At 38.4% G+C, this 25,556-nt stretch overlaps 1 protein-coding gene across 1 annotated transcript in view; it reads right to left on the reverse strand.

The window, feature by feature from the left end:
- The window catches only part of LOC107596541 (unconventional myosin-X-like), a 72,889-nt gene that overhangs the window by 7,229 nt on the left and 40,104 nt on the right, over positions 1-25,556 (reverse strand). Inside the window, exons 11-23 of the mRNA XM_016287296.1 lie at positions 25,214-25,360; positions 25,019-25,119; positions 22,384-22,450; positions 21,628-21,720; positions 21,227-21,295; positions 19,969-20,082; positions 18,599-18,679; positions 14,951-15,075; positions 14,610-14,724; positions 6,273-6,379; positions 4,677-5,120; positions 4,522-4,555; positions 2,299-3,135 (exon numbers count right to left, since the gene is read on the reverse strand). Coding sequence (XP_016142782.1) covers positions 2,299-3,135; positions 4,522-4,555; positions 4,677-5,120; positions 6,273-6,379; positions 14,610-14,724; positions 14,951-15,075; positions 18,599-18,679; positions 19,969-20,082; positions 21,227-21,295; positions 21,628-21,720; positions 22,384-22,450; positions 25,019-25,119; positions 25,214-25,360 — 2,334 coding nt within the window. The remainder of the gene's footprint in view (positions 1-2,298; positions 3,136-4,521; positions 4,556-4,676; positions 5,121-6,272; positions 6,380-14,609; positions 14,725-14,950; positions 15,076-18,598; positions 18,680-19,968; positions 20,083-21,226; positions 21,296-21,627; positions 21,721-22,383; positions 22,451-25,018; positions 25,120-25,213; positions 25,361-25,556) is intronic.

Below are 25,556 nucleotides of genomic sequence, written 5' to 3' on the forward strand. Positions count from 1 at the left end.
TTAAATTGCAATAATATTTCACAATACTACTGTTATTACTGTATTTTTGCTCAAATAAATGCAGCCTTGGTGAGCATAAGAGACGTCTCTTAAAAACATAAAAAATTACAGACACCAAAATTTTCAATGCCAATGTATGTTTTGGCTAAAAATGGTTCTTTACACTGTAACCGTGCACCCTGGGGCACTTTGTGTTTGCTGCGGTAGGACATCTGCATTTCACTGTCTAATCCTACTAGTTAATGCAAACAAAAAAAGCATGGCATCAGTAAATGTCCTCCCATTGTTAACTGTCATGTCAAGTTTCACATTACACCCAAACATAACCTGAATCAGGTTTCTGAGTTCAAATATTCTCCAAGAGTCAACAATCAAGCTGTTGCAGGACTGTGTTTGGAGCAGGTGTGACAAGCATTGGCTAATCGCTGCACATTATGGGAATACCCCAAAGGACAAAGACTCAATATATATCAAATCATATTCACCTAATCCCCTCATGCTGCTTTAGCAAATAAAACATGAATAGCTACAAGAAATCCAAAGCAATAATGCATTCATTATGGTATTATGCCAAGTTTAAAGGTCTTAAAAGAATTAGGACAAAGTGCTGAGTGTTTTTGTTTTGCTTCAGGCAATACCGGATCTCACTACCCTGACACTGAACTGTATAAATGTGATGAAATGCATATTCCTTTCATGCCTTACAAGGCGTTCACACTTTGCAGTGACAAAGCAGCTGGAAGTCGCTCATTTTAAATGAAAGGCAATGTGAGTGACAGTGACCATTGGAGATGCCACAAAGATTAGCAGATCTCAACTTTCTCAAAATCTAAAATCTTTAGTGACTACTAATGGACGTACAGACAGTGAAACTCACATGATCCACCAGCTGATACAACAATTGTGTAGAAACACTACAAGCAACAACGGACAGGATTGTAGGTCAACTAGTTGCCCATACTAGTGAAGGTCAATATTTAAGAGCAGCAGTGCTGTAAAGGAGATGAATTTATAAATGCAATTTATCCACAAGGGTTGTGATGTGCTGACGGTCAACTGTTAACATGCTGAGTTGGCACCAATAGCCTTGTGGGCAGCATGCTGACATATCGTGCCATTGCACTATGGGCGTCCCGAGTTCGAATCCTGGCTCGAGGACCTTTCCCGATCCCACCCCCTCTCTTTCTCTCTCCCCCAATTCACTTCCTGTCTCCTCTACACTGTCATATTATAATAAAGTCAAAAATGGCTAAATAAATCTTTTTAAAAAAAACATGCTGAGATTTAAAATCATGCCCTTTAAAGCACTGCTGCTATGGCAATCCAAGCAGTGGTTTTGCAACAAAGTGGATAGACTCAACATCAAATTTCAAGAAAATTTCAGCTGCTGTGAGCAATGATTCAGTTTTTACGCTAAATATACACTGAAAAATGAATATCTAATTAAGTAACTATAAGTTACCTTGCCATATATGGGGTAACCGTAAATGGTTTAACATGTAATTTTACTGTGACATACTGTCAAATTAGTTTTTATTTTCCCCAAGTAAAAACTATAAATACCATATAATTTCTGGTGAGAAACAGTAAAAGGACATTCCCAGAAGTCCCTGTGTGAACTCACATAGGATTATATTTTATATTTATATTTTTTGTTTCTTTTTATTGGTAATGTACCTAAGAAAATTGTGTCACATTTTCTGTTGTTTAGTTAATGTTTGTTGAATTACTTTAGTTCTATGAGTTACCCTGATGGTGTTTTGTCTTTGTGTGTGTGACCCTGTGCACTCTCTATATACAATTATTGGTCATGTTTTATAGGCAGGCCACTTACTTTGAACTCTGATTCATCATGTGGTTTTCTGTTTCCACTTGCAATATTATGGCGGTTATTGGTACAAGGTATAATGCAGATTTTGGTAGTTCAAGTAGAATCACTTCATGAAATATAAAATTATCGGATATGCACATTATGATGTTTTGTTACAATTCCTGTTGTATGCAAGTGTGTTTTGTCTATTGTATATAAAATATATAATGCCATCCCACAATACCTGAAACGCTGCCAACATATTACACTTCTGGCAACCAAGCCTGCCATTTTTTTCACCATAAATATAGACATATTTCTTACAGTGTAGGCATCCTCAAAAAATTGCAAAACTACTGCATTTACCTGAAACTTTGTATTTGTTCACAAAAGCTCTAAAATATAGTTCTGAAATATACTGATATGTAGTGAAATATAGTCGCTCTCAGTGTGAACGCACTGTCAAAGTGTGAAAAGAGTGAACTCACTGAGTCTGAACTTCCTCTAAAGGAGTCTGTGCTGTTGTAGGTACAGGAAGATCTATGTAGCACTTCCTCGTCAGTGAGGTGTCCGTCATTAGTACTTCCTGCATCCCCACAACTCCCCAGCGCCTCCTCAAACTCCTCTTGGTCATAGTCCGACTCGGTGTCGGGCAGAATACTGAAGCTGGTTTCCTCCACTGGCAGTACAATCTCTGTTATCGTCTTCCTGGCGTTTTTATACACCACTCTATAATCTCCTGTGGTTGACGGCAGTGCAGCTGGAGGAGGGGGTGGAGCTGTAGTTGGAGGAGGGGGAATGTCTGAGAGTCTGTTTTGTTTGATGGAGGAATTGGATTTCGGTCGCTCCATCCGTGCAGGTGAGGACGTGGCCACCAGACTTTCAGCAAAGGCGGGCGGTGGAGGCGGAAGACTGGAGAGAATCTCTTTGTCCATGGGCACGGCAGCTGGGAGAGGGAAGTCACAAAGTGGGATACACTCGTCATCCGCGTGGAAGCCTTCATCTACCTCTTCCTCAGCCAGAGGTGCAGTGGTCTCTGACGGGTCATGAAGGTTCTCCTCGCTGGAGAGCGACTGCTCCAAACCTCCGAAGTCCAGCATGTCCAGGAACTCAGTGGCCACACGTGAAGCCTCTTTCTCCAGGCGGTAGATCTCGGCGTCCCTCTTCTGCTGCAGCTCGTCTCTGGAGCTGCCGTTCAGCAAGGACACCCCTTCATCTCTCTGTCTCTGCAGCCGTTCAATCTCTCGCTCCAGCCGCAGGATCTCCTCCATCTGACGACTCTCCTCTTCAGACGAGTACTGGCACAGGCTGTGGGACACGTCCTTCTGGAATATAGGGGAGGGATAGTGAGGACATGCCAAATATATACAGTTCATTCTGTCAATCCAAAAAAAATGTCAAGGTTCAATCAAAAAGCACAATACTTTAACATGCACTATGGTTATTCCATGGTATTCTTTTCAGTTTTGGTATTATGTAAACATCATGCTACATGAATATGGTAATCATTCACGTATATGAGTTAATGATATATTGTGTGTTCATGATAAACTATAAGAAATTTTTAAAAAAATCAGTTTAAAAAAATACCATTTCAAGAAAAGTTTAAAGACTCTAAAAATTTTGTGCTGTATGACTATCATGCCGTTCAGCAAGGACACCCCTTCATCTCTCTGTCTCTGCAGCCGTTCAATCTCTCGCTCCAGCCGCAGGATCTCCTCCATCTGACGACTCTCCTCTTCAGACGAGTACTGGCACAGGCTGTGGGACACGTCCTTCTGGAATATAGGGGAGGGATAGTGAGGACATGCCAAATATATACAGTTCATTCTGTCAATCCAAAAAAAATGTCAAGGTTCAATCAAAAAGCACAATACTTTAACATGCACTATGGTTATTCCATGGTATTCTTTTCAGTTTTGGTATTATGTAAACATCATGCTACATGAATATGGTAATCATTCACGTATATGAGTTAATGATATATTGTGTGTTCATGATAAACTATAAGAAATGTAAAAAAAAATCAGTTTAAAAAAATACCATTTCAAGAAAAGTTTAAAGACTCTAAAAATGTTGTGCTGTATGACTATCATGTAAAAAGAAATAAAATATTTTCCGTATATTTTGAATATGTTAGTGTAGACATCTTTATTATCTCCAAAATGTTTTTAAAACATATTTTTCAAGTTAAAACGTTTTCAAGCTAAAACGTAAATTTTATTAATTTATTAATTCATAAATACTATTAAGGATTTAGGGAGTTGCACCACATGACATTTTACAACCAGAACTAACCTCACCATATCCTAAAAAGGTCACTTTATCTGATATTTGAGAGGCTGCTCTCTGTATGATATCAATTTTTTTTCTTTCTTTTTTTTTCTTTCTGCATGTTGGTCAGACCATATAACTTGATTGAGAAGAAATATTTATAATATAAAATAAAATAATAAAATAAAATACATATTAATAGGCAGTGAAGCAATTTTGTTAAACTACTCTTACAAACTAGTTAAGCTTCTCAAGAGGCTCTTTTTGACCCATATAGCTCAATATAATTAAATTACCCTTGGATTTACCATTGTACTGTGATTTTACTACAGATTTTTTGTGAAGACAGAGAATTAGGATAATACAAGGATATATCTTTCCAGGTTTGAAATCTGTTTCTTAGGAATATAAAATCAAATGTCAAATAGAAATAATACCTTGTGGTTGTGATGATTTTTCTCCACTAGACTCCTAATATGAGGCAAAACAGGAGAGAATCCTTTTAGACAGGGATTAAGCACAGTCCAGCAGCCAACACAGATTTTAGATGACCTAAATTAAAACTCAAGCATTTGCCCGGATTGCGTTTTACCTGCTGTGCCCTGCCTCTCTATCCTCCAGTATCTGTTTGCTCTTCAGCTCTTCCTGCCTCCTGTTCGACTCTTCCTCTTCCTGCTGTATCCGTAAAGCCTCCTGTTCCTCCTCTTTCCTTCTCTGTTCCTCTTCTTGAAGCCTCTGTCTCTCCTCCTCCTCCCTCTTTCTTTCTTCCTCTTGTCTTAATCTCACTTCCTCAAGTCTCCTGAGCTCCTCTTGTCGTCTCCTCTCTTCTTCCACTCTTCTGATTCTCTCCTCCTCTTCTCTCCTCTGTTTTTCCTCTAAGAGTTGCCGGTAGAGTTGTCGAGTGATCTGTCCGCGGATGTGCTTCTGGAGGACCACGGCAGCAGAGCGGAAACGCAGGAAAGCTTGTCTCCAGAAGTGAGCGCGGTAGTTCTTTTGGATAGTGATGGTGCTGGTCCGGACTTTTTTATAGTTTTTTCTGTGAGAAGGAGAGTTACAACATTAGAGAGCAAGCCCTCGAGGCTTCATTAATGATTAGTTGACAGGGATATTACAGTAATTATGAGTATATTACAGCTATTACTCAACATAATAAACAACTCTGTCATTAACACATTAGTAACTCATTTAAAAAGCAATCACTATGACAAATATGAAATAGGGTCATTAATTTAAAACACTCTGGCTAGTTGGTGTCTGTGATTATAAAAGGCATTTGATCTGTGTGAGCAGCTGTGCCACAGTTCTCATACATTTAGACCAGGCCACCTAAATCAGAAAATCTCAGATCTGACCTGTAATGCTGGACTGAAAGTCTGTATGTATGTGAATTTGTGGATGTTGACCTTTATACTAAAAGAAGGCAAAACAGACACTTCAGCAATCCCATAAACAACGACAGTACAGAGGTGCAAATGAATACTAAACACCCAGGAACCAAAATAGTGTCTCAGCAGACCCTTCTCACAAAACAGATGCTGATATTTTGACGTTTGTCATTTCTGATTTACCATGGCATCAAAGCAACCTGCTGAAAACATCTTAAACTGGTTTGCTGGTCTTAGCTAGTTTAAGCTGGTCTCCAAGCCTTTCCCAGATGGTCTTTAGTTTGTCAGCCAGATGTTTTCACAGACTGATTAGTTGACAAAAGTAAAAAACAAAACAGCAAAACTAAAACTAAACCAGCATGGTTTAAGCAATTTTCATCTAGCAGGGTTGCTAGTTTTAAAAAAATCACTTCTGAAACACAAAGTTGCATGTAAACCAACATAAAACCCCTGATTATGCCAAGATCCCTCAAAACTGGCAAAAGACCTGATTTATTAAAAAAACAGCATGTAAATAAATTCAGCCAGTATTAGCAGTGAAAAGACTCTTGATGACTTTTCATGGTTTCTCCCTCATTTGTTCCCCTGCACATTCATAATGAATTTAATCCACTTTGCATTGCTCTCAATTCTCTGCTTCACGCAGCCCTGGTAAGTCATTCTGCGATGCAAACTTCCATCTCATTCACATATTCGATTATAGCAATCAAGTAACTCAAGTCACAATGACAGCCTTTGGTAACTCACCCGACCCCATTCAACAGAACGTGTTTATACACAAACACACACAAAGCTGCACTAACCTTGCCACATAACTTAGTATGTGGGCCCGGATCACCATACCAGCCGCTGTGCGCACCTCCTCTCTTTCCTTCTCCAGCCTCTGTTCCAAAGCTTCCTTCAGGAACACCTGCAAGGCACCAAAGAAGAAAGACAAGGAGAGGGTGAGGGAAGAGAGTAGGTTTAGGTAAACTGATGGGTAACTCTCTCCGGGCGATGTGAAGAGCACGTCTCCAGTGTGCTCAGCAGGCTACAGGCTACAGGGAGCTGAGCTGTGGAGCTCTGCCATTGTGCTGAAACCACAGTGCTCTGATTTCCTGTTACTGCTGCTATTCCAGACAGACTGAAGTGCACAGACAGAGAGAGAGAGAGAGAGAGAGAGGAGGGGGAAAGAGTGGCTCTCGGCCAAAGTGTAGGCCACACCCTCACTCTCTCTCTGTCTCAGAGACAGAAGACATGAAGGCTTAACCCTTTACTCACTGACGCTGACTCATAGAAGAGAAAACTCTGAAACACTGGTGAATTAAAGAGATGATCTGCATACATTCCTTCATAATGAACTCTAAACGTAAATGAACATATATACTAAACAGTACTGAACATTGAGTAGTTTGACAATAATTGAAAAAAGTTGTATACATTAAGGGATAGTTTGTTCAAAATTTCTGTCATCATTTACTCACCCGAATGTTGTTCCAAACCTATACGAGTTTCTTTCTTCTGCTAAACACAAAAGATGATTTTAAAGAATGAGAGTAACCAAACAGTTGATGGTAGCCACCATCTTCTTTTGTGTTCAACAGAAGAAAGAATTTTAATTTTTAGCGTGAACTGTCCCTTTAAGGTCCCATTTTACTACAATGGTTTCACTCATATGAAACGAAGACTGTACTCAACATAGTTCAATTTTTATATCGTGCGGTTCACCCCTCTCAGTGTATTTCACTAAAGTTGAAATGGCGTGGCCCGCTGTTTTTCACTGACCGCCGAAGAGAATCCTCACACTCATTGGCTGCCGCCTCTATAGATATGCTAGCAGCATCGTCTATCAGGTAATCTGAAGAGCAAAAATTTGACAATAAAACACACTTTTTTATTATCCTTATCCAACAGAGACAATAGGAGAACTCAGCACTTGTACAGCTGAAGAAGCAGAGAAGGTGTGAAGTCATAAGACAGAAAGAGCAACAAAGGTAAAATAAAATTATCCTGAGTAGTGATGCCCAAGTTGATTTTCACAAACCTTTTCACAAAAATAAGCTTGATGGTTAGATATAAAACTACAACAACTACTTCTAAATGTATGTACTGTCATAGTATGCACTGTATTTCAGGAAATCTTCTCAATTAGTGTGCATGTATGTATTATGAATATAACTTGGACAAAATATATCCTCCATATGACCTACAGTCTCTGTTCACCGCCATTTATGAATGTGATGACTTCTTTCCCATGACCTCATGGGATAAAAGTAAAGTGTCTAACCACCAGTGTGATGTTGAGGCGAATTGACTTTATACATACAATAGCGTTCAAAAGTTTGGGGTTGGTACTATTTTTTTGTTTGTTTTAAATAAGTCTTAAATATTTTAAATACAGTAAAACATTAATATCGTGAAATATGCTTACAGTTTTCTATTGGAATACATTTTAAAATGTAATTTAATTCTATGATGCAAGGCTGAATTAGCATCATTATGCTACTGCATTCTACAATGTCACACGATCCTTCAGAAATCATTCTATGCTAATTTGCTTCTCAAGAAACATTTATTATCAAAGTTTAAAAAAAATTGTCATGCTTAGTATTTTTGTGGAAACTGAAATTATACCAACATGACTTGACCATCAAAACCACTAAAACTTGAGCTGAGATGTTGCTGGTCACCTAGCATGGTCTTCATGCTTGAGCTGGTTTATACTGGTTAAGCTAAAAAGAAGACTAATGGGAACACCAGCAAAGCAGCATCCAAAATACATTATGTACTATAATGTACTTTCTGGTGGCATTACCAGAATCAGGTCCTTTCAATTAATATCAACCCATGCACACATGTCTGGCCTCCCACAGATATCTTAAGTTCATTGTGAGATTTCCTGAAACCGACGACCCAGATGTTCCTGTAATCAACATTGCACAGCTGCAGACACACACACATGAGGAAGTTTCCTCGTCCACATCCTTCCCCCATCCCACGCAAAAACCCTGAGCCCCAATCTAGGGATCACACTTCCTCAACACACAATCAGCATGTATATAATTACACACAGGTTGTTTTGTTTTGAGCAAGGAAACACAATCTCAGACCCCTTTCTTGATCTGAAGCCCCTCCCCTAACCTCCACCTCAAATCTGACACTCACAAAAACACCACGAACAAAAGCCAGCGCCACCGCCACTGCTTAAGAGGACCAGTAGTGAACACACATTCTCCGCTGATCACAATCACACACTCCTGAATGAAATCATAAAAGAAAACAGACCTCAAGTCATGATAACAACTATAACGGACCACTGAACACATACAGCAATGACGGATGCAGTCATAGGTCACTGGCTGGAGCTTTGACTCCCAACCTAGACTTGCTGGAATACATTCAACTGTTTTACACAAGAGACTGTATTTATATAGAAACATGAAACATGTGTGGAACATATGTGTAAACACTGATCAAACAAACTCCATACAGCACTGTCTGATGTCTACTTCTAATAACGCTTCATGTGGCCCTATAACGACATTAGTCCAGAATCCTGACTTCAATAGATTCCAGACTGAAAAAGACAAGGACACAACCACCTATTCCCAACAGAACACAAGATGGTTCTTAAAGATGGGTGTTTTTATTAAATACAAAATAAGTGCCATATCTTTTATGTGTCTACCAATCTTGGCCCATGCTGGTTTAAGCTGGTTTATTGCAGGACTTACTAGTGAACTAGCTTAGCCATGCTTTTCTTCCGCAAAAACTTACAGGGATAATATTTTAAAGAATGTTGGTAACCAAACAGTTGATGGTAGCCATTGACATACATAGTATTTAGCAAATACAAAATATCTTCTTTTGTGCTCAGCGAAAGAAAGAAACTCATACAGGTTTGGAACAATTTGAGGTTGAGTAAATGATGACAGAAGTTATTTGAATTAATTTTTTTGAGTTTATTTTAATTTTAATGGAAGTACATATCAGCTTAGATAGCAGGGCCTTCGAATGTCTTGGACAAAGGGGGACCTTGGAGTCCAAAAAGTTGAGAAGCATTGCTAGACATGTTCTGTTCTTACTGTAAACAAATAAGTGGCACACATTATTCCTAAGAGGGAATGTTTGTTCCCATATTCTTTGTTCAAAATGTAATAACTGGCTCTGCATCTCCGTTGATGTTAACCAATCACCAAATAGATATTTAGGCAAACTCCCATAGATTAGGCTATATTTTGTAAATATCTACATTTCAATATCAAGTTAATTCCCAATAGATACAAACCAGTTCATGACCTACATTTTTTTTCTCGCTGAATAGTTTGTTTCTGTGAAAGCAAAACGGTGATTCATGTTGACACTAAACTAGGTAAGATATCCTGTGTGGACACCAGAAATACAGCATCCAAAACACAACATATGCTGGGAGCCAATTACACTGGTCTTTTCAGAAAGGGATAAACATAATTAACTGGTAACTGTGGGGAACAAATGCATGTAATGTTTTATTGAAGTACTGTGTTGGGTGAACTGTGAGAGACATGCATTTTGGGAAAAGATCAATGCACGGTCCATTAGCCCAGATTCTGTCATGAAGACACCAGCTTTCTGTGGGTCCATTAAGGGCAACAGGCTATTTAACAAGTATGATCATGGAGCCTGGTGGAGCAGTGAAAGCTGTAGGTTAGAGTAGCTGACCTTCAGCACATTGGAGCTCTGATGTGCTGAGTACAAATTGGAGCCATCCAGCTCTGACCCCACCACTCAGAACAATGAGGCTATTTTACAGCTAAACAATTTGTAAAGCATGACTCTATTCAGCAGGGAGCGAGACTCCGTGTCCAGTGTGTGTATCTGAATTCATTTGTTTCACTGTCTTTATGCATGTGTGTGTGGGAGACAGAAAGCAACATTCTAGGAAAAGGAGAAATATTGCATTATGTTCAGTCGTCTATTGAGGCCATGATGAATTCAGATCAATTGTGCATTTCATGGCACATACTGTCTGAAATTGTTTTTAAAGGTGATATTATAACTGTGATATTTAATTTTATGGTACATTTGTTTTAGCACCAGTTCACAAAGATGTATGACTATTAAATATAATCAATTACAATTACACTACTATATATGTATGCCATATCATTGAATTATCATAGACATTGCTATGCCTTGAAAACAATCTCAGATGGTATGTGCCATGCAATGCAAAATACTCTTCACCTGAATATACACAAGCATTCAAATGTTTGGGGTCAGTAAAATTGATTTAACTGTTAAAAAGACACACCAAAGCCACATTTGTTTGACAAAAAATACAGTAAAAACAGTTATATTGTGAAATAATATTACAAAACTGTTGTCCTTTACCTATCTCTCAAAATGTAATTTATTTCCGTGATGGCAAAGCTGAATTTTCAGCATCATTACTGCAGTTTGTGCATTTCATGGCACATACTGTCTGAAATTGTTTTTAAAGGTGATATTATAACTGTGATATTTAATTTTATGGTACATTTGTTTTAGCACCAGTTCACAAAGATGTATGACTATTAAATATAATCAATTACAATTACACTACTATATATGTATGCCATATCATTGAATTATCATAGACATTGCTATGCCTTGAAAACAATCTCAGATGGTATGTGCCATGCAATGCAAAATACTCTTCACCTAAATATACACAAGCATTCAAATGTTTGGGGTCAGTAAAATTGATTTAACTGTTAAAAAGACTAATATGCTGATTTGCTGCTCAATTTCTTCTTATTATCATCATTATTATCATGTTTTTCAGGACTCTTAGATAGATAGATAGATAGATAGATAGATAGATAGATAGATAGATAGATAGATAGATAGATAGATAGATAGATAGATAGATAGATAGATAGATAGATAGATAGATAGATAGAAAGTTCACAAGAATAGCGTTGATTTGAAATTGAAATCTTTTGGAACATTATAAATGTCATTACTGTTACGTTTGATCAATTTTAATACCTTAAATTATAAATAAATTTATAGATAACCTGATTGTTTTGTAATAAAATCAATTTAAATTCAATACTCAATACTTATACTTATTATTTACTATTTATTCATGCCATGCACTCCACTTTGCGTATAGTGATCCTGACGACCATGTCTGGGTTTATTTAGCCATAATGCTCCTTACGTAGTACAGCCTAACTGTGTACAGAAGTCATCTAATTGTTTGGTTTGAATTGGCTTTTCTTCATAATAACCCACACGGCATCTCATGACCGAAAGGAGCACTGACAGGTCATCACTGTTTCCATCTCAAGTTATTTGATTTATGAGATAATTTCTCTGCTCCAAATAAAATCAAACCTAAACACAAGTAATCACAGCAACACCGCATTAAGGCCCCATCAAGCTAACAATGCGACCCCAGATAAAGAGATATCCATACAAGCTCTCAGGAAAGCCAGAATATGCTGATTTGCTGATTTGCTGCTCAATTTCTTCTTATTATCATCATTATTATCATGTTTTTCAGGACTCTTAGATAGATAGATAGATAGATAGATAGATAGATAGATAGATAGATAGATAGATAGATAGATAGATAGATAGATAGATAGATAGATAGATAGATAGATAGATAGATAGACAGATAGATAGAAAGTTCACAAGAATAGCGTTGATTTGAAATTGAAATCTTTTGGAACATTATAAATGTCATTACTGTTACGTTTGATCAATTTTAATACCTTAAATTATAAATAAATTTATAGATAACCTGATTGTTTTGTAATAAAATCAATTTAAATTCAATACTCAATACTTATACTTATTATTTACTATTTATTCATGCCATGCACTCCACTTTGCGTATAGTGATCCTGACGACCATGTCTGGGTTTATTTAGCCATAATGCTCCTTACGTAGTACAGCCTAACTGTGTACAGAAGTCATCTAATTGTTTGGTTTGAATTGGCTTTTCTTCATAATAACCCACACGGCATCTCATGACCGAAAGGAGCACTGACAGGTCATCACTGTTTCCATCTCAAGTTATTTGATTTATGAGATAATTTCTCTGCTCCAAATAAAACCAAACCTAAACACAAGTAATCACAGCAACACCGCATTAAGGCCCCATCAAGCTAACAATGCGACCCCAGATAAAGAGATATCCATACAAGCTCTCAGGAAAGCCAGAAACCACAAGACCCCAAAGGAAATAACACAGAGCACACTGGATTCAATTAATTTAAAGAAAAGTGGTCTGAATCGAAGCACGCAAGAATGCCTTTTATTTACAGTGCCTTCCTGTACCTCAGAAACCTCAGAGCTCCGTACAGAAGTCATCTAATTGTTTGGTTTGAATTGGCTTTTCTTCATAATAACCCACACGGCATCTCATGACCGAAAGGAGCACTGACAGGTCATCACTGTTTCCATCTCAAGTTATTTGATTTATGAGATAATTTCTCTGCTCCAAATAAAACCAAACCTAAACACAAGTAATCACAGCAACACCGCATTAAGGCCCCATCAAGCTAACAATGCGACCCCAGATAAAGAGATATCCATACAAGCTCTCAGGAAAGCCAGAAACCACAAGACCCCAAAGGAAATAACACAGAGCACACTGGATTCAATTAATTTAAAGAAAAGTGGTCTGAATCGAAGCACGCAAGAATGCCTTTTATTTACAGTGCCTTCCTGTACCTCAGAAACCTCAGAGCCTCAGATTTACTGTAAAAACAGCCCGAATGGACCGCCATGCTTAATGTGTGGCAGAGACGGACCAAGGAGAGTGAATAATTGACTGATTACAAGATAAGAATGAATAGACACTGTTGAACAGAGAACAGAAAGTATTCTTTTCAGAGCTGCTGTGCTCCTGTTGCCAAACGTCCTTAAAGTGCTGCACTCTTGTTTCAGTCCGGCTAGATCGGAATGAGTCATTTCAGTAAAGTGAGGGACCGCAAAACTCCTTACCAAGATGTGGAGAGGGGTTTTTTTGAGGGGGGAGAGCAGAGGAAGTATGAGTAAGAAAAGGGAAAGAATGTAAAGAGGAGAGACAGAAAAAACATCACAAGACAACACAAGGAAAAATCCCCTATGAAAGACCAAAAGTGTTGCAAAACATTACCATGAAAATGGCACCATAATTTTTTGTCACTTCCATGATGCCAACATCGAGGTATCAGCTGTGTGTTGACTACATGAAGTCCTACAGAGTACCATAGTGGCAAGAATAAGTTTGTGAACCCTTTGAAAATATCTGGACTTCTGCATTAATTACTTATTAAATGTGTTCTGTTCTTCAGCTAAGTCACAATTACAGACAAGCACTAGTAACACAAACACTGGGTGATTATTCACAGGGCAGGGCAGTGTGGAAAAAATAAGCCAATGACTAATTGGAATCAATTAAGGAAATGAGATCGGAAATGTGGGTCGCACTGGTGCCCTGCTCTTAAAATAAAAGGTACACAAAGCATGGCTTCTACTAAATATATTCTTCTCAAGAATGACTGGTTAGTGTGAACCATACCACAAAAGCTTTCACAGGACCATAATGAAGCATAACAGAGATGCACAAAGCTGAAAAAAGCAACACAAACATTGCTGAAGACTTGGATGTTCATCCATCCATGGAAGGATTCTACAAATGTAGAAAATTCTGGACTGTTTCCACTCTCGCTAGGGCTGGGTTGTCTATAACTGACTTTAATTAAGATCAGACCACATATTATGAGTTAGCAATGCAGAAATCTGGAAATTTTCAAAGGGTTCACAGACTCTTCTTGCTGTAAAATGCCATGATAGTTGAACACTGTAATCAACATGTTATGAACTGTAAGAATATCTAAATAATTTAAAAAAAATCTGGATTACATAAGACTTCGGTAAAAAAGTGTGAAAAACCCCTAAGAGCCTGTCTGTATCTTTTTTCTTCCTTTTTGCATTTCAGATATAAATTCAAACGATTGTTTGAACAATGTAAAGTACGAATGTCAGGGATGACTACATAAAGGTCAAGTAGTTCAATCTGAGAGAAGAAGAGCGTTTATACAAAGTCTTTGCACTCTTGCACTGAGGTCTAGCACTGATTATTTATACTGGAACTATAAACTATGTGTGTTAATATGTGTTGGTCATGCAACCGCACCTTAGTCTTTCCCAGCTGCCACTCTTTTTTTGTGACGTCATACTTCGTAAGCAGATCTGCACATTTCATCCTCTCGTCCACCGTATGGTTTTTGTCCCTCAGGATCATTGTGTATCTGCACAGGAAGTGGGCACAGCTTGAACACACATACATGCATTCCACCTGTAAGAGAACAATACTTCCCTGGTATTGTTCAGTATGATTTCAAGAACATTAACTTCACATTACCTTTCCAAAAACTGTCAGAGATCAAATATGTGCATCTGGAACAGATTTTGTGTTTCTAACTGTATTTTGATGGACTGTCAGTGGTTTCTTGGTTTCTTGGCGATGTATCTCACCTGCTGAGGAAGTCTTGGAAGGTTCTCCGTACAGGAAAGCCTGCTCTACGGATCTTCACTGTCTCCAGCATTCCAGAGTAACGTAGCTGATTCAGAACCACATCTGCATCAAATTTATTTGCGTTCTGGAAGAAGATAGAAGGACATGTCCATCAGCACTGGTATCAACCAGCTAAGCCCAATATTACTTGAAACTGAATGGACCAAAACTCAGTATTCAACAGTGGTCCTATTACACTACTCCAAGTTAACATGAAATAGTGTTCATAATAACACATCTGATTTCTGTAATCTGATGCAAGTTTTTCTATTTATTCTACTTATCGCTCTTTCCTCATTATACATTTTTTTAAGATGATGATAATGAATTTTGTGAGGTTTATGCTTAAGTGAAAATTGGGGAACACTTTACTTAATGCCGTTATGTATAATGCATTATAAAGGGTTATTTAAAGGGTATAAAGCATTATAATTATTCATAATGTGCGTTGTAATACATTATATCTTGTTGTAAATAATTATAACCAAATTTAAAATACATAGTGTAACAATGAATTGATAAGTGTTATAACGTATTTACTGCGGTTACAATTATTCATGAAACTGTACAATGCATTATAAGGTGCATTACAAGGCATAATTAATGCATTACAAATACATAAAGGCTTTAAGTAAAGTGTTACCAAAAATTGTATACTGTTATCCATATTGTTGGTCACTATGTAGTAGTGTCTCAATTTCATTGTTAAATAATAAAAAAGGACAAAAAATGCCAGTGGGGTATGATACATAAACCAAAATGCATTCTCTGATAATAAATCTTAGTAACTTAATTTAGTCGAATAGATATTTTTAAAAAAGGCAAAAATACTGATATAAAACCCTGAAGAAAATTATTTTTGCAGTTTATGATAAAGGGAAGGATCTGAAAAATAAGAGGGCTTGGTAATGTTTCACAGTTGTTGATAAAAGATTACGAAGACAAGTATTTTATCTTTTGGATAACAAAGACCGGATGAATCTTTTTCATTGAGACCAGGAATTTTTATAGGATTTATTTTGATTTCATTCTGACTTTAACCATAACCCAAGCATGAGATAACAGATATACTTGTTTTGATCTGTCACATAAAGAACAAAAGTTGTCTGTGGGCAGAAAAAGGGGTCAAACACCAACGTCAAAATGGGATTGATTATGTCTATTGTGTGAGGTGTTGCGTCATGTTTAGTGGTGATCTGTAGCTGGATCAGTAACGTCAGTGCCTGGTGTTCAGCTGCTCCCACACTGTCCTGTCTCATCAGGCCGTTTGATTGCTATGTTAAAGAGCGGGACTCATTGTTGGTGGCCTGGCCATCTGGTGTGTCTTAACAGCATGTTCCACTATTGCCTTTTGCCATGTCCTTCATTTCAATCTGAACTGAAATGATCATGTCAGGCTAATGTGACAAGAGACTGAGGTGTATTTCTGGTCTGCCTGTGTAATTTGGGCAGTAAACCTGGGTCAGGCATGAAGTATGCTGTATCTCAATTGTTTTTAAAGGGGCCCCGAAGTGAGGTGGGATGTGTTGTGTGGCATAAATGATAGAAGAAAAGGTGTGGAATGACAGAGGAGGCCAGGCGCCAGACAAGGCCACAGCCGTGATTCCCCTCCCTGAGGACAGTTATCACAATACAACAACCCCATCAGAAGCGCCAACCTGATCCTCTGCCCACTGAAACGAGAGTCCTCTATGAATCAATTCCAGTAATATGTGAGCTCAAATGAGCATTTATTACAGCTCGATTGTGTCACATAATAAAGGGTAGAGGCTCTGTGTGATTTTCTGGCTGTTATCTCTACATTCCTCTGCTGCAGGTCAGGAGTGTGCTACTCCTCTCAGTGCCGCTGAAGCGGACAGCCGTGACCTCTGACCCCAGCACAGGCGGGTTTGGGCTGCAGGAATGTGCTGGCGGTGGGGATGGGCCACTCAAATCTGAGCAGATCAGCACAAAGAGACTCTATGTACAGAGTGCAGAACATGACAGGCTGCTGGCTGTACAGCTTCTCACAATGTGATGATGCCAGACTGTCCTGTGAATTTTCACTTTAACATAAGCAGAGGCCACTGCACTGATACTAATCATTTCTTAATCAGTCTTTTTTGACATGTTTTCCAGCAGAAAAAAAAAACTATTTTCAAATCATGGTAAATTAATTAATTATTCAAAAACTTGAAGTTAATCCATTATAATTTCTTACGTTTGTCTTATCTTACCATTTTTTATCCATCATTTAGATATTTAATGCACAGTTTAAGTAGCTGACCAGATTTACATTTCACTGGAAATTGTATTCTGCATATACAGTAACTGTGCATGTAACTAATAAAAATATTGGATCATAACATAAATCAGAAGCAACATTATATACTGAAAACCAGTTAAACAATTTGCCAGAGGAGTATAAGACAAAATATACTCATATTAAAGACACATTCTTTTAAAACAAGTCTTAATATCTTATGCAGTGTTGCTTAAAGAAAATGTATGTTGTATCAAAACATTTTAGAAATTTTAACTAGAAAATAAGACTTAAAAAAAAAACATATTTATTTGTTTGTTTGTTTGTTTGCAGGTTTGTTTATGTTTTGCATAAAAGTTTAAAAAGCTGAATAGTTCACTTAAAAATCTAAATTCCCATTTATTCACCCTCATACCAAAAACCCATTTGGATTTTTATAATTCATTTAACAAGAAAAAACAACAAAAAAAAGAAGAAATTGCAAATTATGTTCAATGAAATGAAAGCATATAGTGACCAGAGAAAGCCGAGCTAAAACAAAGTCATCACTGACAATCTCTCAAATCTCATTTGCATTTCTGCTAATTCAAATCTGGTGCATCAATATTTGGTTACGAGACAAGCAAGAACCAGTGCTGCTTGATTTTACTGACGCCAAACATTGCGGAACACATCTTGATGTGCCGGGTTGACTATGCAAATGCTTGAATATGATTCTGGAGCTACAGTGAAGGGGAAGGTTATTGGTGAATTGCTCAAATTTGGGTCTGTTCCACCAATAAAGCTACTGTAAATATGCGGTCACTATTGGTCTATTGTCATTAACAAGCAATGAATCAGCTTTCTGTTGGTCAGTTTGTTTATTATGAACAAGCTGTTTTTAACTTCACTTGTGGATTATTGTCATGTTTTTATCAGCTGTTTGGACTGTCATTCTGACAGCACACATTCACTGCAGGGAATCCATTGATGAGCAAGTGACGTGATGCTAAATTTCTCCAAATCTGTTCCAATGGAGAAACAAACTCATAGATTTTGGATGGCCTGAGGGTGAGGAAATGTTCAGCAAACTTTTATTTTTGGGTGAACTATTCCTTTAAGTTGCTCTTTGATTGTTGTAATATATGGAAAAGAGCAGCATGAACATTCATTCGAATTTTCTTCTTTTGTGTTTGACAGAAGAAACGAAGTAAACATGTTTGAAACAATCTGAGGGTGAATAAACAATGATGGACTTTCATTCTGGGTTGAGCTATTCATTTGAAAAGGATGTTTTAGAAGACTGATTTTAATGTCTGTTTGACTCAAAAAGGAAAGTAATATGGTATGAGTGTGATATGGCCAGTACAAAAAGTGTCAATCCTACCTTCTCCATGTTAGGTTTGATGCAGCGCACAAAGAAAGGGTTGGAGGCACTTAAAGTGGCCATCAGTGCATGAAGAGAGTCCTGAAACACACAGTCACAATAACACTAAATTACACCCCTGCACAGGAAAGTAACAGCACCAAAACTGCCGTTCAGCAACCACAGCTGCTATTTGCTTGTCCGTCCCACATCTCCAGTTGAGGAGGGCAAACACAGGCAGTGAAAGGGCTAGTATTTACCCAGTCACATCAAGGACCCTTCAACCTGGCACTCTGTCCCACAGTCTCAGACTGAGAGGCTCCAGGTCGGCTTTAATGACAGGGGAACAGGGGAACATGCATGGACCCTGTCAAACCCTTGTGCCCGGTTTGTGGGTAATCCCCTGGCTTTAAGAGCCACAGTACAAGGGCAGCTGCCAAATCCCCTGCACGGCAGTTATGACATGCAAAGCCCCATAACCCCACAAACGGGCAGATATACAGGAACACAGACAAGAGGACAAAACACACACACACACACACATGCAAGGTACACAGAGTTGCACAAGTGCAGAAAAATAAACAAAAATTTCTGCTAGGTTTGCACTCATAATCTGTAATGTCCACCCAAAATATTAAGCCTAAACATGAAAACACACATTTTAGCTCTGTTTTGAAACTTACTGAGCTGCCTCACTTACTACTACCTACAAAGGCAGCTGTCTTTTAAGGGAGCATCCTTAACCCAATAAGTGACTGATTTGAAACGTTCAACATAGGCTACAATAAACGACTTCACACATGTGATTTAACAACTGATTTGAATAGAGTGCATCAGTGATCGACCACTTTTTCAGCAGCCTTGGTTCAGGGTTTTTTCCCATTGGCATTTTTTAAAAAGACTTTGTTAAAGAGTTATTAGCCATGAACTAAACCAATCAGCAACAAGTAGGTCTGTCTTTAAAGGTTAAGGGTCAACCAGACTGTTGACACTCTCTAGAGTTTGATGTTAGCATGTTGCTAAGCTAATAACACTAAATAACACAATACTCAGATAAAAATACATAACACATAAATGCTGACACAAATAATCTATTTCTAATTACACTGAACTGTTTTGCAGATTTCTTACAGTACTAAGTGAAATATGTCTTTCTCGGATCTATTTTTTCAATGAGCAGTATATTCTGGGAGTAACTGTTTATGTGAATCACGTGATGCTGCCTTTGAACTTAATGAAAACAAGGTATTTTAGCATGTCTATAATGCCTTATAATACTCGGCTAGGTTTTGGGGCAGAGCACTTGTCTCACAGTCTTCTTGTTCTGATTCTTTCAAAATATGGTTGTATAAAAATATCAGATGGCACATTTAGATCATCGATTGTCTCACCCTGAACTGAGAGCTGACGGTAGGTTTGCGGCGGGCAGTGCCCATCTTCAGAGTCTCATCTCCATTCCTGCTACCAACACGCTCAAACAGGTCATAGATGAAGTCAAGCCTGAGAGACACACAACAGAGACAATATCGTGCACAAACATCATTCATATATCAGAAGAAATGGAGATCAGCAACAACTGCTTCAGTGTAGCTGGAATTTAGATGAATGTATTTAGGAAAGTGTATATCTTAGGCCCAGCAAGTTTTTTGAACAGCTTTTTGCCTTCATTACATGATTTTAAATGGTCCAAACTCGCGTTTGAATCGTCAGTGGCAAATTCTTTAAATATAAAAAACTTACTTACAGTCTGTGAGTCAGAACAGCCGGCATTGTAGTCTACTTCTACCAGAATCAGGAAACAGTCCTCCATAAAATGTGCTGCACACATCTGAATATTTGGGTTGAAGTGTTCTGGAACAGTGTTGTAAATACAACTTAACCACTAATTTCTAGTCGTGTCCTCTTTTGGAAGGCCAAACAAAGTAGTTTCGCTTTCACAACGAAACAGCGTCACACACCGTGGCCTTGAGTGAGCAGAGGCTTAGAGTATGCGGAGGCCGGCTTGAGTGAGCAGCGGCGGGCGGGCTTGAGAATGGCGTGGCCGGCGGATTCTACGAAGGAGCGTCCGGCGGGCTTGCGGCAACCACATGTGACTCCGCTTCCTCCACGGTGAAAGCCGATCCGGCGATCCACAGCGCGAAGTTGATGTATTTCCTCAGCGACCAGCATGGATCAGCTCCAGACATGACGAAGCGGATATAGTCCTCTTTTGGAAGGCCAACCAAAGTAGTTTCGCTTTCACAATGAAACACAGTGCCTTTACGACATGGCGGCGGCAGCAACAACAATATTACAGCGAGAATAAAAGTTACACCTTCTTTCTTTGCGTGAACGGCGTTATGCAAATCTTCCCACATAGCGACGTAGAGTGTTAGATCGAGCCGTTTTAGGTAGGCGTGGTTGACTCTTAACTTTTATAAAGAATATCTCTTTGGATTTTACAGATCTTCTTTATGCACCAAGAGCTTGTAACACTCCAAAGAGAAAGGAACAATTGAAATTGCATCATATGACCCCTTTAAAAAATGATAATCACATAGAATTACTAAAAGTTTAAATAAAATTAATATTAAAACTGAAAATACAAAAATAAAAGCTGATTTAATATTATAAACATGCTAAAATAACACTGCTTGTTGATGTAATTACCTCTCCTGCATAATGTTTAATACCAAACTGGTGATCTGCCACTCTTGGTTTCACGTAGTAAGGGTTTGTCTGCAGAGACAGAAACACATAGCACATTATTTTTCATATTGATTATATTTGAAGTGAGCACACACAGAGGTACTTCAGTCAGGGCATACTGTATGTGGGTTCTCCGAGGACGCACTCATTGTTCCTGCGCCCTGAGGAAAGCCTGCTCACGTTACCGTATTGTGCATGTGCGTGTGAGAGGCTGTGGGGGTGTGACTGGGTGTTGCCTATTGGCCCGGCATTGGTCTTTATCAGCGAGTTTAAAGAAGAATTAACTCTCTGTGATATGAAATGAGATGGGGGAAAGAAACACATACTGTATGTCTGTGAGCGTTTTGAAAAGAAGGGCTTACGGCATGCCGGCTGTGGAGTTTCTCCAGCAGGGTGTAGTCCGTGCCTTTAGGGAATCTGCTCTCTTCATTGATAAGAGACAACATGCCCAGTTTCTGTGGAAAGAGCACACTGATCTAAGCACACGCTCTCTATGGCTCTCCACATTAACCACAGGGGTCTAGTTTGTAATCGATCAGAGATGTTAATTATAATCACTTTAACAGTGGGGGCCATCATTCATTACTAGTGTCAAATACTGTCTCTCAAATTACACTAATATTTACTTGTAATGTCATGTAGCCATTTGTGTATACAAAATAGTTAACTTCAAGTTGTTGATTATTCTCAGTGGCAACATTTCTTTTCAGCTGGAACATGCAATTATTTCTGCAACATAATATGCAATAATTTGCAATCTCTAAAAAGTTCAGTGTTGAACATTCAGAAGACATTTCTATACTTTTTTGTTCATGCAAATTCACTGTTTTAGAACGTTTAAGAGATATTTATGCAGGATATGATGCAGAGAAGAGACAGCAGCATCACCTGTATGAGCATCACGGCTAAACTAGACATGGACCCTATTTATTCACAGTTTTTTTTTTAAGATTGACTAAGACTGCAAATCTTTCTGAAAATGCAATGACTACTGGAGATGATAGTCTGAAATTATAAAACTGCTCATGTGCTAATAGTTATCAAAAGTGGAATGGTTTCTAGTGAGCACTGTGTGGTCACAGTGAGAGCTGATTAAAGGACAAAGGTTAAAAGGACACCTTTTCGATCAGATCCAAACACTCTGCGTTGTCCATCCAGTCGATGGCTTCCCAGTGTATCCCCTCCCTGTGTGGAGACACAAGAGAACCTCTTGAGCAACATCACAACACTACAAGTACACAAAGGTGGTATTATCCTCAGGGTTCATGTGATGAAATGAGCTGTGACCGGGCTCTGCTGACCCCCCTCAGCCATCACATTTCAACACAAGAACACAACTGTGTGGGAAAGAGGAGACCCATTCACACATCTGGCAGAGTGCCTCCATAGCCACTACAGCAAGAACAGGCCGAGAAACCCGCCCTCAATTCATCTGCTATCTCTCCATCACTCTACCCTAAAAGAGATCACAGGACCCATGTCCTGTATATCATGATCATGTCGCACCTCCACCCTTCTATGCTATTTCACCCCGTTGTGACCTGAGCTCTCTGCGACACCTGATAGTGTGAAGCTATGTGTCTACAGTCGAGCCTGTATTATACGCTTTGGGTTTCACGCAGAGATTTGATCTCCTGATGATGATGATAATGCATGCAGGGAGGCACACGCACACAAATGCTCGGACAACACATTGCAGTTGTGCAGTCCAGTTGTATACACTTATTCTTGCATTACTGTGTGTCAGCAACAGTCCTCAGTATTCAAAATGTGTTATTAGCAGGGGTGGACTTAACATTTAAAGAGGTAAGCGGCCGCTTATAGGGCCTCGGGGAATCAGGGGGCCCCATCTGATATTGGCGAAATATATTTGCAGCATTGAGCAATTTAGCCAATCACAAACATATCTGTTGATTTCTGGAACGCAATGACCAGAAGTGTTTAGAATCCCCTCACCACTCAAAATGGCGAGTTTTTGTCAAGTGCTGAGGTCTGCAAGCTCGGGAATCCTCTCATTATAACAAAGTGTACAGTAGATACGATGTAAATAAGAGATTCATTGTGCAGTGTAGAGGGCTTATTAACGGAACGCCGTGAGATCACAATGAACTGAAGTGAGTGACCGCTTTTGATTATATGAGGGGGCGCTCTTTGCGCGCATTCTAGGCTGTATAATGAAGAAGGTATTGTGTTTCAAGTCATAATTTTATCTGTCTTGATGTTTCAAAATGACTCTCTTTTATGCTTTTCCTAGGCATGCCGGCGCGAACTGCCGCACACTCGTATAAATGCACTAATGCAATGACTGGAGATTTTTGCTTAATAACAGATTAAATTTTAGATTTGTTTCTCGGCAAACCCTACCGTATGCCTTCAGAACATTTGGAATATGGAGTGAGTTGCATGGGTTAATTTTATGTTTTGTAAAATTATTGAAAAAGTTTATAATTTATTAAATGGACAAATGCAAGCATTTTTTTGTTTTTGATAATGTCTTTATAAAAAAAAGGTAGCCTAATATGGCTTTAGAACATCAGGTTGGCTAATTACTGGTTGTGAAGGGATAAATAAACTATAAACTAGAGTTAGCGAGCAAAATAAGGGTTAGGCGTAAAAGAGCAGTTATTGTGTTGGGGCCCCATACCTGGAATTTGCTTAGGGCCCCAAAATCACTAAGTCAGCCCCTGGTTATTAGCTATAACCAGTGTTGGGAAGGTTACTTTAGAAATGTAATTGGTTACAGATTACAAGTTACCCTATTTAAAATGTAATAAGTAGTGTAACAACTTCAATTATTTTATTAAAATAATGTAACTGATTACTTTTTGGTTACTTCAAATGCTAAGCATTTTCAAACAATTAAATCAGGCAGGGTTAATGTATGTGTGTGAAAATATTCAGATGTAATCCCCTTTGTAATCATTAACATTTTCATAAGTAACTGTAAATTAATTACAGATTACAGTTACATTTATACTGTGATTCAATTACATAATCCGTTACTGGTTACTCCCCAACACTGGCTATAACTATCTTGTTCATAAACATTCACTAGCTGAAATACATTCTGTGCAAGTATATGACAGAAAAACTCCTAGCTATGCAAACTCCTAGTTTGTGTGTTTGAATGTTACAAAAAATGTCTGAAGAGCATTAGCGTAAACATTAGCATAAAGTTCTCTCTTCAACAATTGACTTTCTTGCTATAACATGACATAAGCATAAATTGTCATATTTTAAATTGTCTACAGTCACTTCCAGTGAACTACTATCATGGTAGAGCAACAGTTTAAAATAAATAGCTAGTTAAAGTTAACATTTTTATAGCTATCTTAATAATAGCACATTATATAAATAAAGTAACTGAAATATTGCTTCTCTTGAGTACAAAAGTCTGTTATCCACACAGTAACGTAGGAAAATACACACTGTGCCCAACTTCCAAACTATAGGCCTACAGTCTGCGACAGCAAGAAGTACCCTGATGACTTAAGACAACCGTCGAAGTGTGCATCTGATAGACCTTTTACTATGCCATAAGACCAGTCTACTTTTGAGTATATGGTTTGGTCTTATGATCATGCATAAACCTATTACCTATGGCAATATGGAGAATCAAAGACAGTGTAGGACAATCTAAGTTACTTTGAGTGCTAAATTAGGTCAAAATCAGAGAAATAAAGCTCTTTTTGTTGACAGATCTCTTCCAGGAGCAGGGCTTTAGTGCTAACCAGGATCACTGACAGTACTCACCTGTTATATTCAAGCTGCTCCAGGGAGAAGATGTGCTTGTTGAAGTACTCCTGGAGCTTCTCGTTGGCATAGTTAATGTTGAACTGCTCGAACCGGTTCACCTGTAGGGGGAAAAATCATAAAAGCATGACAACATGCCATCAACAGACATTCTGGCTGGAACGTTTCACCTCTTTGTACTCAACAAACTCTCACCTCGAAGTTTTCAAAGCCAAAGATATCCAAAATGCCAATGGACTTGAAGTTGTCTTTTCCTTTGATTTTCTGGTTAATTCTGGCGATGATCCAAGAAAAACACTGGGAATACAATGCCATGGCCACAGAGTCCCGGGAATCAATTGCCTTTGGAAAGCAGGGACAAATATTAATCTAGAGATATTTTCCTTTAGTTAGCCTCCAACAGCGCAATTTCAAACCACAATGTCAACAAGCAATGTCTCTAGAGATTATTACAAAACACTAATATGTCTATTTGAATTTCAACATCGTGAACCTCCCCCCCCCCCCCAAAGGAAAGTTCCCATCACGGGGTTAATCT

This window comes from Sinocyclocheilus grahami, unplaced genomic scaffold (genome assembly GCF_001515645.1).
Source record: "Sinocyclocheilus grahami isolate Dianchi unplaced genomic scaffold, SAMN03320097.WGS_v1.1 scaffold220.1, whole genome shotgun sequence".
NCBI lineage: Eukaryota > Metazoa > Chordata > Actinopteri > Cypriniformes > Cyprinidae > Sinocyclocheilus > Sinocyclocheilus grahami.